Here is a 16,910-nt window from a genome sequence, read left to right as displayed (position 1 = left end):
AATCTATAAAAAATTTAAAAAAATTATTTTTACTGAATATCCATGAGCAATTTATTTATTTATTTATTACATATTAGGTACATAAAAACTGAAAAGAAAATTGTTTAGAAAATGTGCATTATCATCAAATTCAACAAAGCTTTGAACCTAATATTGTTTAGAAAAAATAAAACAAAGAGCTGCATTGGAAATCCATTATTTTACGATATAGAATTCCTCAATTATTTCCACAGTTCATAAAATGAATTATCAAATTATACGGGCAACTTTGCTATTCAATTATAAGCTTGTCCATGCCCGTTGACATGTTTTGGTGAAGTGTCACGAGGACACATCGTAACTCAGTAGCTATGAACTTCATTTTCCGGCGATAAATCACAGCGGCAGTAGCACCGCTAATTGTAGGTTTTGGTACTGTAAGTTGTAACTCAGAATATGTTTTTTTTTTCTTTTTTCCTCTTTTCCAGCTTCTTTGTTTCACTCCTTGGAGAATGATTCTTCTCGGTTTTTCTTTTTTAAAGTTTCAGCTTCTGGAAAAGATGATGACGTTGATGAGGATGACGGCTGAGGATAAAGGCAGTTCAGTTGATAAAGAATAAATTCTAGGATTGGCAGTGGAAGCTTCCGAGTAGGAAATGTGCATCTTCATTATTTTAGCGTACAACAATGGACTAGGTTCAGTGGCATCTCAGTGTCGCACTGGCCACAGCTAAGAGGAAATCTTTCTAGCTTGCTTTACTGTATCTCATTTATTTACGAGCCACAGTTTCAACATTTATCGAAGCTCACTTGTGTTTCCAAATAACTTGGATGAATACGCAAAGATTTGTCCAGACACTCGTGAAAATCTCTTCGTTAATCTCAGCTAGTAAAGTCTCCACAGATTATCAAATCATTCCTTGAAAAAAAAGAAAAGGAAACCACTGTCTTGTCCGGCAACCATGCTCTTAGGCTAATGGAATAGAGAAGGCAATTATTTACATGATCGTAGCCCCAGATGAACAATCCCCGCCCCCACCATGAAAAAAAAAAAGGTGCTCTAGAATTTTTTGCGAAGAAAACTTCAATTACCACGAGCATATTCGTTTAAGTTAAAGTTTTTAACACCGCGATTAGTGCCTGGAAACATTGTATTTCACACAAGTTTTTGTTTATTCAACCCACCACTATCTCCATTATTCGCTCGCTATATGTACCATTAGACCCCACCAACACCCTTTAATTCTTTTCAAAACCCATAGAAAATTAAGGGGCTGTGATTTTGATTCTTCTTTTTAATTCTTAAGTCGTGGGGTAAGGTAAGATCTCTTAGTTTGACCACTGCAGATGAGTTTGTCACTGGTCGGAATGACCATGGAAATACTACTGCCGACAACATCACACGCATGGCATGAAATATGAACGTTAAAATACTTCAGAGATGACCTTTTTGAAAACAACATGAGTTTACGGGTTCACATCCCTTACTACCCATTCGGAAACAAAAGGAACACCAGGGAACCCAACTAAGCAAAGAAGAATCCTTGTGTTCCATGAATATATCCCTTGCCATACAATCAAGTGAATTATGTTAGTGAAACAATCCATTTTCAAAATGTCAAATCCCACTTTCTAATAGGACAAGAACTAACATAATCCCAAGACAATAGGACAAGATCATGGGCAAGAACTAAGATGTCCAGTGCTAGACAAAAACTTTTTAAGAGTTACAGAACAAATGGTCATCTGTATTCTTCACTAGTTACATCCACTTGATGGCCTGGTGAAATTATTTCCTACGCAACCAAGATGGATCTCTCTTTCTAACAGCCAAATTCAAAGATATCTCAATTTGGTTTTCATGTCTCGAATGCATTATGACAAGTGACAAAAACAACAGTAAGAGTAAATCACACATTTTGATAAAAGAACAAATCTATTTGGATAACCTTTTACAGCTTCTTTGTTCTCTTTATCTTTGCATATATCTCTCACATTGGATGTGTATTTGAAAAAATTAAAGGGATTTAGAAATTCCAAAGTGACTGTACTAGTTGTTATCCGCTAGTGGCCATAACAGAAGAATGTAACATATCTGGAAAATTTCTGTTCAGACAACTTACACCGCACTAAGTGCAGACCGTATGGTAGATGTGAAATGAGACGCAATAGCCTGGCATGCAAATCCTTGAATTTGCTTCTTGGCATCTGAATATGGATTAGAGTACCCTTCATTACATAAAAAAATTTCAGATTTCGACTGAAGCTTAAAAGAGGCCATGGATAAGATTGCTTTAAAGAAATTTAATTGTTCACATAGCAACCAAGAAAAATAAAATGCAGTTATATGAAGGGAAAATAATTCGTGCTAATATTGTTAAGAGGACTGATGCTGTGTAATTTCAATTATAAATCAAGAACATTAGCAAAGTACACTTCCAAAAATGCAACTTCTAAACTGTAGTAATGCAGGCAAGATATTATTGTATAGAGCAACTAAGAATTTATTTCAGAAAGTATTTAAGCACCAAACAGTAGAAGAAACTGCTCTTAATCTTGGCTGTTAAAGAAATTCAGATCAAACATAAAAGGAGGCTAGAATTCTCAATAAGATGTTTATTATGAGTGCTTAAGTTAACCTAAATACAAAGGAATTATATATAGGTTAAACTGAAAATACTATTTTACCCTTAATAAATAAAACTAGATAAATATTACTTAACATCTCCTCTTAAACTCACGATGCGGCATCTACAAGCATCAAGAGTTTGCCAACTAGAAAACAAAAACGAGATATGGAATGCGTCTTGGTAAAGAAATCTGCAATCTGCAAGGAAAAATAAACAAAAGGCAAAGTAATGGTGCCATGCTTGAGATGATGACGAGTAAGATGACAATCCATCTCAATGTGCTTAGTTCGCTCATAAAAACCGAGTTGTGAGCAATCTGAATAGAACTCTGATTGTCACAATTCATAGGAGTAAGATGAGAAAAGAAAACTCTCATATCAGCAAGTAACCAACGTAACAAAACAATCTCTTTGATAGTAGATGCCATGACAGAAGTTGAAGGAAAGTTGAAATACCAGATTTTGAAGAAGCGGAAGACAAAATATCACTCCAAATTTTTTTATTTTTCTTGCAGAAACTTAACTCAAATACCAAATTGCAGAAACTTAAGAGAAGATGAAATACCAAAACAATTGCAGAGACAGAACAGAAATACCAAATTGCAGAAGCTGATACCAAATTGCAGAAACTGAAGAGAAGACGAAATACCAAAACAATTGCAGAGACAGAACAGAAATACCAAATTGCAGAAGCTGATACCAAATTGCAGAAACTGAAGAGAAGATGAAATACCAACACAATTGCAGAGACAGAACAGAAATACCAAATTGCAGAAGCTGATACCAAATTGCAGAAACTGAAGAGAAGACGAAATACCAAAACAATTGCAGAGACAAAACAGAAATACCAAATTGCAGAAGCTGATACCAAATTGCAGAGGCTGAAGAGAAGACAAAATACCAAAATAATTGCAGAGACAGATAGAAATACTAAATTGCAGAAGCTGATTCCAAATTGCAAAAACTGAATAGAAGATGAAATACCAACGCAATTGCAGAGACAGAACAGAAATACCAAATTGCAGAAGCTGAAGAATCTAAAATAAAGTTTCAGATATTAATTCTTCAACCGCAAGCACAAAACTTGATCTTTATCCTCCATCTTTTAATAGGTCAAACAACCCATGCTTGATGTTTTGAAAAATGAATCTGAAGTTAAGCTTCAAAAGAATGCATTGAGCGTGCTGGAACATCTTATAGGGAATGAAGTGGATGATGATAACGATTTTGATACGAGCAGTGGCTCTGACATTGGTGAACATGATTTCTACAAGGGCAGCGAGTTCCATAAAATTAACAAGTCAAGGGTTCGATCAACTAGGCTCTGATACCATGTTAAAGTAATTCAGATCAAACATAAAAGGAGGCTAGAATTCTCAATAAGATGTTTATTATGAGTGCTTAAGTTAACCTAAATACAAAGGAATTATATATAGGTTAAACTGAAAATACTATTTTACTCTTAATAAATAAAACTAGATAAATATTACTTAACAGGCCAAAGGCAAATAAAGATTGTAATAGTTAAATGCTTAAGAAAAAAGTCACATGCAGTTCTGCTAATTACAGTAATATGAGGAATCCATATTCCCAATAAGCAGAAATTGACAACTGGACTTCTCAGAACAGCATGGTAGGTACTTTTATTTAAAATCTCATCTCCAGCACATGCCACTAAAAACAAACATGGCCATATTGATATGATAAGGCTTTTAAAAAAAAATAACAACTTTGAGACCATTCGCTACATTTTTTGACCTTGGCATAAAAGATGGATACTGCTGTCACAGAAAGTTTAAAATATCCAAACCTTTGCGGCACTTGGTGAATCCAACAATGTTTACTATGCTGAGGCTTGCACAAACAGCGACTACTAGGACATAATCAACCTCAAACCTTATGACTGAAAATATTCCAAGGATGACCCAAGCAGCAGCCTATAATAATAAGAAATATGGGAAGTACCAGCTTAAGAAACGATGAGAATTCAAGTGAAATGTCTTTTGTCTTTAACTTAATGCATACAGGATCCAGTACAAGCAGCAGGGCACCATGCATCAGACTTCCACGAAATTTACCAAATATTATTTCATTTTATTTCCTCTCCCAGGGTAGTCATTGGATAAACAATCAACTAAGTTTTTGTCCAAGCACAAGGATGCCTCTATATATAGTGCCCTTCAAGAAATACTACACCATCACTTCATTTGTAACCATATCAATCAACAATTTTTCTGCTGTTAATTGCCCTGATATATATATATATATATATATATGTGTGTGTGTGTGTGTGTGTGGAAACCATACTGCTCCATACTATTAACAAATTAAAATTTTTGTTCTTCAACCACTGTTGCAGCTTTTAAGCTGTCATGCAAAGCATTTCAAGCATATCTTACCACTCATCTACATCAATATCTCAATATAGTAAAAGATCCCTCTATTTATTTATTTCTTGCACACCTGGTATTTGGCAAAATATCAAAAAAGTTTTATACTTCACTTAGATGAATAAAATCAGAGCATAATGCTTGAACTCACATTATACGCAAGGATTGATATAATGTCCACCAAAATAAGAGCATAATGCTTGAACTCACATTATAAGAAAATCAATGCACTAGAACCATGAGTACGGTAAGGATTATACGCAACAGCCATCCAATTTGAACTCACATTAAGGTATAATGTCCACCAAAATAGCCAAGAATCCTTCTTGTTCATGCGAGCCGATGACTGCATAAAAGAAAAGGGGTAGAAAAAGAAAACCATGAAATGCACGAAATCATGAAATATTAGTATCACGATAACTTAAAACTAGTATGACGTTTGAAGTTGAAACCTGTTGGTCTAGGCATTCAAACTTCCAAACACTCTCACCCTGCCTCATTTATTTCATTCCACCATCTAAGCCCAACTAAAATCCGGCCGCTGACATTCTTAACAAACCAAAAATCAAGGGCAGCAAGAACAACCGTGACCACAAAAATAATGACAAAGCTATCAAAAAACAGGGCTGAAAGAATGTACATTACCAGGCCTGCAGCCTGTTAAAGATTTAAATAGTTAATTACATGGAATTGTGTGTGGTGTAGATTCCCCAAACAAAAATTACAGACAAGCACTAACCTTGAAGAGTACGTGAAAGAAACATGTCTTTGGATTCGCATAATTTTCTCCAACGGGCTGCAATGAAAGAAAGATATTCATAATCAGATCAATTATCTGTGAAAAGAAAAATTGCAAAGCAACATCATGATCTGAGAAACGAACACGGGAAAGATGCTAATTGTTAACCTGAGAAAAATCCATTTGAGAAGATCTATGATCTTTACCTCTCAGTACTGGTTCATTTCTTCTCAGATTTCAGGATCTTCAATTAACACAAAGCAATGGCTGACCTGATGCTAGCCTTTTCAGTTGATTTTGTTTAACAAAGAAAAAAAGAGAACAAGGAAAAGGCTTTTTAGGCTTCGGCTGTAGATTGGGTTAGTAAGTTACGGTAAGAACTTTTCTTGGTCCATTGGGCTCATTCATGCATTTGTTTCATTTTTTCATGAATTTTTAGGAGTTTTTATGCATTAATCTTTACTGAGATGAAAACCCTCAAATCACACTGCAATACTGAAAAAAAAAACTCTTATTTATAGAATAAAATAATAATATTTTTAAGAGGATAAAAATAAAATAGTATATTAATTTATTTTTTTTCAATCAACCTTAGATTTGTTTTTCTTTTATATATTGTTAAAGTATATACCTATGACTAATATGGGATATAATTAGGTGAAACTCCACTATCAGAAAGAAAGAACAAAGAAAACAAATTCTCTTATTTTCGAGGAAATGGAAACGGATCGGATTTATTTAGTGATTTCCAAAGTAGAAACATGAATTAAAATTATAAACCATTAATTTATTTCAGTAAAAAGTTTCAAACAGTTTAATATGGATAAAAATATCTCTGAACCTAACTTTAAAAAATATTAAATCTAAAAGTTATAAAAAAAATTGATATTATAATCTTCTTTTTCTCAATTTAGTCCCTTTCTAATCTAATTGGATGAAATTAGCCTTGAAATGAAGGTAGAGCTATAAAATTAAAAGACAATCAATTGAAATGTAAGACACAAAGATAATATATATCTAATCCTTTATTTTTTTAATTTTTATTTTTGCCGAAAAGTTTTTATTTTTCACTCCTTTTATAAGAGAGTTCAGTCCTTTGATACGAGAGAAACTCAATGAAAAATAGTTGTAAAAAAAAATATATTTGGTTGATGCGATTCTAACAACAAAATAATCCAGTTTGGTATTAAAGTGTTCCATTCAATGAGAAATAAATTATAATAATGGTTTTTAGTCCTCACCTTTCCAAAAACAATAGATCAAAGCTTGGAAAAATTTATGATCTTAGTTTGATTATTCAAATTTTAACCAATATTTTGCTTCTTTAAAGGCGGGTTTGTTGAGGTTTGTTATGTGTTTCTTAAATGTTTTTCAGGTGAAAAGTTGGTTAAAAAATGAGTTACTTGGTTAAAAACAAAATCATTTTTTTGTCTCGTTTCTAACCACTTTGACCGATGAAAACTAGGCGAGCAAATGACTCGTTGTCTGCTACAATTGGCGAAGTGTCATCTTCTTTAACTTTTTTCAAAAAAATAAAATTGCATGACATATTGTCCACCCCTTTAATAAAATTAAATCAAGGTCAGACGCGTGGGATGGTCTCCAAGCTTGCTCGTGTCTAACATGTTATTAGGGGTTTAAACACCACGCTTAGTCTTTTTCTGTCTTTTTATTTTTTCCCTTTGTTCTTTGTCTTTTTTTCACACTCAAAAAAAGATTTACGTTGCTAATTCATTTACTCTTTAGTTTTGATATTGTTCTTAAATAATATTATAAATTTTTATTTAAACTTTAATTAAATAATTTTAATTATTATGTTTTTGATATGAAAATAATAGTAGTAATAATAATTTTTTCATGAGAATTTTATTCAAATTATTTTTTTATTTTTAAAATTTTTAAATAGATTTTGAACATGATCTTATCATATTTATGATTTTTTTTATCACACATAAAATATGGATGAATTATTTTGATATATGTTTTTAACTTGTTTTAACAATCATAAAAAAAAAACTTAATAGAAATAATTATTCCAGTTAAAAAACTTACATTCACTAAGATAAATAAAAGATACGTTAATTGAAAAATTGATTTTAGACTTCAAAAATATATGTTTTGTGCTTACTTAAAATGAATTACATTTTTTTTAATATTGTTATATAATTTGATTAAAAAAAATTAAAAAGCTACATATGACATGAGATAATATATCTTAAAATGCATGCATTATGTTGTTATCATAATATGTTGTTATCACGAGATCAAATAACTATATATATGGTTTAAATAAATAGATTTGTTATCATTTATTAATATATATAATTCATGATTTATTTTATTGAATGTACATATTATTGTTTTATTTTTTAAATGAAAATTTATCTTCATGGATAAAAAATACAAAATAACCATGTTTTTTAGTTTAATAAAAATATTAAAAAATTTTCTAAGATTTGAATATTTTCTTATATTAAGAAAAATTTGGTCCTCACCAGCATAGCAGGACATGCAAGCTGCTTCTATATAAATAGATATTACATCTCAACGTGAATTGCTAAATTGTCCTTTTAGTATTATACTAGCCTTCATGTTTGCACTCAATTGTGAGGATGGGTTATTTTTTAATATTTAGATACTAAAAATTGATAATGTGTGTGTGTGTGTTTAATTAAGACTAATATGTGAAAAAGCTAATTAGGTCTAAGCCATCACGAGACATTCCGTCAAACCAGTGATCTATATTATATCGCTGGAATAACCTAATTAAAAATAAAATAAAAATTATAAAGTCTTTAAAAAAAATGTATGAACTTTTTAAACCCGTGACCTTAATAAACTTGAAGCATCTAATCTATAAAAATCACGAAGTTTAATTTGTAAAAAAAACATAAATATTAAATAATGAAATTAAATAAAAAAAAATCTAATCATACAAAATAATTTTTAAAAACAACAATTCAAAAAATCAAAATCAAAATAATTATCACTACTATTGTTAATAAGTAATATCATCATCATCATCATCATCATCATCATCACCCATCATTATTACTAACATTATCTTTATTAGTAATAATAGTAGCATTTCTATTAATATTATTACTATTTTAACAACCATTACCACAATTATTATCACTATTATTATTGTTATTGTTGCTATTATTATTGTCATTATATAATGACAACAAATATTATTAGTATTTTTATTATCATCACTATTTTTGTTCTTCTTCTCTCTCATATCATCATCATCATGCATTATCATCAATATTAACATGACTATTATTATAGTTATAACTACTACTACTATTATTGAAAAAATAAAAACTATGACCTTCGTTTGAAAGATATTATTGAAGACTATAAAATTTTGACAAAAGGATCAAGAAAAACAACAAGAAATCAAAAGAAAATGGAACAACTTAAAATTATTATTATCATTAAAAAAACAAAAATCATAAACTTGATTTGAAAGATAAAATTAAAAGTCATAAAAGCTTTGATAAAATAACAAAGGAAAAAAATAAATTAAAAGTAGAAGGACCAAATTGAAATACCTTATAATACAAATTAAACACTAAGAGTTAAATTGAAGAAAAAAAATTGACAAAAAGGAAAATGACTAAAAACAATAATCAAAATTAAACGGTTTAAATCTGAAATAACTATAACAATGAGGACCGTAATATATTTATCAAGGTAGGAGAGAGAAATAAAGGAAGAGAAAAAAAGGATCACCGGCGATACATCGACCATATTTGAAGAACACACGCCGCCTATAATAGAAGATGAAATGGAGAGGAATAAACTGAGACAGTGAAAGCCTATTTTTTACCGTCGCACTTGCTTCCCAAAATGTGTGGCGGTTACAACGCGCTGGCGCGTGTTGCACGCACCAATAAATTTTTAAATAGTAAATTATTATTTCAATAGTAAATTATGTTACTACCGTTAACCAAACTTACAATGAACAAAAAAAAAAAACAAGGCTAAAAGAACCAAATACCCTTTACTACAATGAATTCAATGCTTTGCATCCAAAATAACCCTGGTCCATGTATTTTTTGTATGGAAAGGAGAAAATGATCATTATATTAGTAGTGATAGGTTGACATTAGGGCTACAAGACATGTATATATTGAGAAGAGGATGTTTCCCCTTACAAAGAAGTGGATGGAGAAAACCTATATATGAAGAACTCATCAACCTTCAAGGTACTAGGTGTTGGAAAGTTTATAATAAAGATGGCCTCTAGAATGTTTCTCACATAAACAATGTATTACATGTTGCTGATATTAGTAAGAACTTAATGTCTGGCTCATTGTTGAGCAAAAATAGTTTTAAAATGGTTTTTTAGAGTGATAAATTTATACTCTCTAAGAGTAGTATGTTTATAAAAATTGAATATCGGTGTGATGACCTCTATATATAAAATAAATGTAATGATCATTATAACTAAGGATGAGAACAAAAAGAAGAATGTCACTTCTTATTTGCTTAAGTCTTGTGATGTGTTACATAACATGTTAGGTCATATTAATTATAATTCTATGAAAATTTCAATAAACCATTAATTATTACCAAGAATAATTTTTGAGAAAAATCATAACTGTGAAATATGCCTAGAATAAAAATTCATAAAACTTTATTTTCAAACAATTGAAGTAGTGAACCTCTAGACTTAATTCACTCATATATTGGTGATTTAAAGTTTGTTCAAATTAGAGGTAGAAAAAGATATTATATTGCTTTTAATAAACAATTGCACAAGGTATTGTATTTGCTTATAAGTAAAGATAAAGCTCTTGAAATGTTTATTAGCATAATATTGTCAAGATAAAACCTAAGACAATGAATTGTGTATTTATCGAATATGCATACAATAATATTGCATATCAATTTCATGAATACAAGTCAAGTAAAGTATTGAAGATATTCATCATTATACTATTATGGAATTAAGAAATGCTATATTATTTGAAGATGTGTTTCCATGAAAGGAAACACGAGAAAATCATTCACTTAAAATAACAATTGATGTCAGCTCAAGTAATCACCATCAATTAGAAGATGATAAAGTTGAGCTTGGAAAGAGTAAAAGGGCAAAAATGACCAAAATATTTGGTCATGATTTTTTAATATACTTGTTAGTAAACAAGCCTCAAACCTACTTCGAAGTAATGTCCTATCCGAAAACTTCTTTTTGGAATGAGACAATCAATAGTGAAATTAAATCTATTATGAATAATTATACATGGGAACTAGTGAATCTTTTTTCCGGAAGTAAACCTTTAGGCCATAAATGAATCTTTAAAAGAAAGATGAAAACTGATGACACTATTAATAAATATAAAATTAGACTTGTTGTTAAAGATTTTAGACAATAAAAAGGTGTAAGTTATTTTAACACATATTCACATGTGTCAAGAATAACTTTCATATGAACGTTAATAGTCATTATAATTATTAATATTATTATTGAAACATCAACTAATATAAGTGTAAATCTATCCAAGAATAGAGGTAAGAGAGTAAACCAATTAGAATATTCTTTAATAATTAGAAGTTTAATATATGCTATGCATTGTATGAAGTCTAATATTTTTTAATTTCTAATTCTTTTTAAAAGATATTAAAATGCAAGAAATAATATAAATACATCAAAAATATATATTTTTTGGTTTTTTTGTTACTTTTACTATTTTTTAGATTTTTCAAAAAAGTCAAAAAAAAAAAAACAAAAGTTAAAATCTGGTGATGACAAGTTGTAGCAAGAGGTAAGGAAAATTCAAGATGATGATGCTACAGAGGGAAAGAAAAAACACATACAGACGGCCACGAAGCCATATGACATGGCAAAAGGTGCATGAGAATATGGACCCCACAAAAAACAGTATCTTTTGTGGCTCCCACCTGAGGAGGCATCAATACAGAAATCTCGACGTGAAGAAGGCTGAGTCCATTGCTCTCAAGGTATATCTATGGAATCGCCTTGTCGCTTTCCATACTTTTGAAAAAAATTAAATAGTGTATGTGAACATACACACATTCAGCGGAAGGATGCTCGACCAAATAAGTTATCATTTAAAAACGCGGATGTATTTGTGTTTTTAAAAGATTTAATTTTTTTATTAAAAATTATTTTTTTATATATAATTTGAATTATTTTAATATGCTAATTTTAAAAATAATTTTTTAAAAATAAAAAAAATATCATTTTAATATATTTCAACATACCATATACTTTAAAAAACAACTATAACCATACTTTAAAAAAATAATAAATCACTTGGGGATTTCAAGAGCAGGTACCGTTAAATTGTGATGATAAAAGGCTTTCGTTTGACGTGTATACGTGTACGCAAACCATTAATTCATCTATCCAATCCAAGTTTCTAAGCATTTCAACAAATCCAATTATTAACTAAAAAATTAAATGTCATGGGAATTTATTGTACAAAATACACTGTGGATCCTTATACCGTATCATATTATATAAATGAATTAGTCATTGTGTTTTATATATATATATATATATATATATATATATATATATTGGCTCTTATTAAACCAAATTATTAATCAATTTGTTGGGGGAAGATAAGATTGAAAAATTGGGATCAAACTAAAAAACATGTAAAGAATGTGTGGCTTTAAAAAGTTTGATCATAATGTTTATTGTAGTTTCTGTACTCTAGAAATTATTGATATTTAGTCCTTTTAATTTTCAAAATTAAAGAGAAAAATCAATTTTAATCTCAATTTTTATTTTTTTTATTTTTAGCCCTCGATGTAAGAAATGTGAGAGAAAGTTGCCGAAATCTAGGTAAAAATCTTATCTTACAACCTTGCATGATATTTTTTTTACTTTTATTTTATTCGATAAATTTTATGTATGTCTATTTCTATTATTGTTTGAATGAATAAAAAAATATTTAAATAAGTATATTTAGCAAACAAAATTAGACAAAAGTTGAAATTAAATATTTTGATTTATTTTGATTTCTTTATTTTTCTTGTTTTATTTATAATTATTGTTTATGATTTTTTTTCATTTATTAATATACGTAATTCTTGATTTATTTAATTAATTACTTGTATGCATAATTTTTTTTTATTTTACTTAGAATTTTTTTAATTATAAAAACATATAAAAAAACTTATATATATAATTTTTTATTAAAAAAATATCTGATATATAGTGAAGCGCGAGTCAAGCAATTAATATATTTAATGTTTTAGGGAAAATTAACGCTGTTTGCCAAGTGTTCTGGCACACAAATCGCATGCTCTCTTTCTCTATCCAAGGGCTTATTTTCATTCGACGACTGAAACAGCCCAAAAGCTTATTCTAGTCCGAGACACATATGATTTATACCGCACTCCCAAATGTAGCTCCTTCCAGTGCCTTCCAATCCATACCCTCCCCATTTTTTTTTGGTTCCTATCCAGAACATGTCGGCTCCAACACAACCGCTGGATCAACTCGCCTGGCACGTGTAAGGCTCACAATTCAACATCACATTTAAGAATTTCATTAAAAAAAACCTGGAAAATACCTTCACAGCTATTATTTAACCCCCCCAAATCATCACCTCAGGTTCACAGCCAGCCCAAAGCAGCAGCCAGCTTGCCTCTCCAGTCCTTCTCTTAAGTTGTCTTTTAAAGCCTCCTCTCTCACTCTCTTTCATCTCCCTCTTCGACGACTGCAACATGGCTCCTGAGCTTGTACAGTCTGCTTTGAAACCAGCCGGGTTCGCCAAGCTCGCTAGCTTACCTAGCAGGGCTTATGTAACGTTCTTGGCTGGTGATGGAGATTACGTGAAAGGCGTTGTCGGGCTAGCCAAAGGCTTAAGAAAGGTCGAAACGGCATATCCATTAATCGTGGCAGTCTTACCTGACGTGCCAGAGGAACACAGGCAGATCTTGGAATCTCAAGGGTGTATAGTCCGGGAAATTGAACCCGTTTACCCGCCAGAGAGCCAGACCCAGTTTGCCATGGCTTACTATGTCATCAACTACTCCAAACTCCGTATTTGGGAGGTACGTACGTACTTACGACGTAGGATTGTAACAGAATCTTATTTCTTTTGTGCTACTTGCACGTGGATTATCTGGGTGCTCCTCCCATTCTCACACGTGTCAATCTAACGTGGGATGATAGTACCTCCTGACCTTCATTGCATCTTAGCTCTGATAAATGGTGTTGGCCAATTTCCTGTGGACGAAAATGCCCTTGTTTACTAAAGAAGGGCCGTATCATCTTCGTCTAATGAACTACTTTCAATTTTGTCGTACGCTAATGACTCGTTTTAATTATTTGTAACTTTTAATGTGTTGATATCTTAATGTTAAGAGTATGGTGTTTGATTAAATTGCAGTTTGTGGAATACAGCAAGATGATATACTTGGATGGAGATATCCAGGTTTATGACAACATAGACCACTTATTTGATCTGCCTGATGGGCGTTTTTATGCGGTGATGGATTGTTTCTGTGAGAAAACATGGAGTCACACTCCGCAGTACAAGATTGGCTATTGCCAGCAATGCCCTGACAAGGTTAACTGGCCAGCTGAGATGGGTCAACCACCATCTCCTTACTTCAATGCTGGCATGTTTGTGTTTGAGCCTAGTATTGCCACTTATCATGATCTCTGGAAGACTCTCAAAGTCACTCCTCCTACCCCATTTGCGGAGCAGGTATGGTGTTCTGATCCATGATTTTGAATTTGATCGTCATGTTGTGTTTTGATGAAGGATTGTAGAGTTTTTCTAACGTTTCCTTTTCGTCTTTCTTTTGGCAGGACTTTTTGAACATGTACTTCAGGGATATTTACACGCCAATTCCTCTAGTTTACAATCTTGTTCTTGCCATGCTATGGCGTCACCCAGAAAATGTGGAGCTTGACAAGGTCAAAGTTGTTCACTACTGTGCTGCGGTGAGTATTCCACTTCTCCTTTTACATCATTTGTTTTTAGTTTTGAGGAGTAAAAATTAGTAATCTCGTGACTAATTAATTTTCTGGCATACATTTATGTGCAGGGCTCTAAGCCTTGGAGATACACTGGCAAAGAAGAGAACATGCAGAGAGAGGATATAAAGATGCTGGTGAAGAAATGGTGGGACATTTACAGTGATGAATCACTGGACTCCAAGAAACTTGTGGCGGATTGTACTACTGATGCTGAGCCAGTGAACTTACAGCCATTCATTGCAGCTCTCTCTGAAGCCGGCGCTGTTCAATATGTCACTGCCCCATCTGCTGCTTAGAGATGGGAAGAAAGAAGGATCAAAGCACTATTATAGATTTAGAGGGGATCAAAGTTGGAATCCTTCTCTTGATAGTAATTTCTTGGGTATAGAAAAGAGATACACTATCTTCTTTCTTGGGAGTTTCTCTATTTTCCACTCTATCCCTCTGCTGATTATGGGTGGAGCAATTGTTAAATTAATGCAAATAAACATATGTTGTGTTACCTACTTTAATTCACTCCCTCTTTTCTTGTGTTTTTTACCCTTAATTCTTGGTTCTTCATGGACTTTCATTCAATTTAAATTCAAATAAAGTTTATTTTTTTCAATGATAAATTAATAGTTAAATTTAGAACTACAAAGAAAAATAAAAAGAAAAGCTATGCATAAAAAAAAATTAAAAAGAATATCAAACATATTAAATTATCACGAGATAAATTACAATTGATACAAATTGTTTTTCATTATTGATGCACTTCTATATTAAATCTAATTCGTATAAAAAAAACTAGAATAACCATAAAAATTAAAAGTAAGTGCCTAGGGATAACCATAAAAATTAAAAGTAAGTGTCTAGGGATAGTATTTGATTATTGTTTTGACTTGGATAAAAAATATAAAAATAATGTTTGGTTAAAGAGATAGAGATAAATTTATTTCTAGAATAAATTTAAAGTAAATTTTTATACTTTTAAAATATGAGGAACACATCTTTAAAGATAATATTTTATTTTCTAAAATATTATTATAAAAAAAACTCTCAATTGTTTGAGTAAAACATGTAAGAATAAAAATAGTTATTATTATAATTTTAAAATCCAATATGGGATTTAATTTGGAGCAAAGCCCGGGTTACTAGTCAAGGCTCGGGTCAAGGGTTGAGTTGACCCAACTTAACCCGAGTCAGCGTATGACTAAAAATCATTATTATCGTAGTTTTAAAATTCAATTCGGATATCACCCGGGGTCAAGGCCTGACTTACAAGTGAGGTTGACCATTGACCTAGATCAAACTAAGGACGAAAGTGGTTATTATTATAGTTTTAAAATTAACTCGAGGGTCAACATGTTAGGAGAGTTAACCTGGGTTGACTCAGGTCAACATAAAATAAAAATGGTTTATTATGATAGTTTAAAAACTTGATTCCATCCAGGTTAATCCAGGTTGACTCGAGTCAATGTAATGATAAAATTTGTTTGTAGAAACATAAATTTTCCACCAATCAAATTTCACCATGTGTTATTTTATTCTTTAAAATAAAGGATAAAATAAAATTGAAATAAATGACATGGAAAACAAATGAACCTTCAAATATTTCTTGACCAATGAAAAGTTGACACTTGAGATGAGATATTCAAGATATCTTGTCATAAAGGCAAGATTCTGTCAATAAAGACCAACCAATAAAATTATGCCACGTGGCATTGGAAAAGGACCTGAGAGCCCCTACAGATCTCTATAAATAGAGGGCTTCAACCTAAAGGCAGGGGAGGGGATTCCAAGGGATACAAATTTTCTTCAAGCCTCTCTCTCTCTCTTCAAGCAAGGAAGCTCTCTCTCAAAGAGTTCTCAAGCCTCCTTCATCTATGCTTGAAGTTTAACAAGAACGAAGCTCTGTTGGATCAAGCCAAAACGCCCCATAAGAGTTCTTTAACAACACTTTGAAGACAAATCAAGGTACTCTTCAAAGCATCAAATCACAACATCTCGCTTCGCAATACACGCCCAAATTCGCGTTCTTGCAAAGCACAAATCTTAGCTTGATTGCTCAAATAAATCAAGTCACCATACATCAAATCCAAGGGAGGAATTAGAGGATTGCCATATTCTTTTGATAGAATATATTATACAGAGATTGTACCCATTCATATATTTAATAAAATCATATATTTGTACACGTGTGCTTGTTTAATT

At 31.3% G+C, this 16,910-nt stretch overlaps 1 protein-coding gene and 1 pseudogene across 1 annotated transcript; one reads left to right on the top strand and one right to left on the bottom strand.

Annotated features, from left to right (window-relative positions):
- Positions 1-1,896: 1,896 nt before the first annotated feature.
- Positions 1,897-6,199, bottom strand: LOC133690763 (Golgi apparatus membrane protein-like protein ECHIDNA; annotated as a pseudogene).
- A 7,136-nt stretch (positions 6,200-13,335) lies between these two features.
- Positions 13,336-15,229, top strand: LOC133691506 (galactinol synthase 1-like). Its single transcript, XM_062112042.1, has 4 exons — positions 13,336-13,783; positions 14,122-14,442; positions 14,547-14,681; positions 14,786-15,229. The coding sequence occupies exons 1-4, from the start codon at positions 13,454-13,456 to the stop codon at positions 15,011-15,013; spliced, it is 1,014 nt and encodes a 337-aa protein (XP_061968026.1). The 5' UTR covers positions 13,336-13,453; the 3' UTR covers positions 15,014-15,229.
- The last annotated feature ends 1,681 nt before the right edge of the window (positions 15,230-16,910 follow it).

This window comes from Populus nigra, chromosome 4 (genome assembly GCF_951802175.1).
Source record: "Populus nigra chromosome 4, ddPopNigr1.1, whole genome shotgun sequence".
Lineage (NCBI taxonomy): Eukaryota > Viridiplantae > Streptophyta > Magnoliopsida > Malpighiales > Salicaceae > Populus > Populus nigra.
Note: the sequence above shows the minus strand (reverse complement) of the source record. Positions and strands in the feature narration are given on the sequence as shown.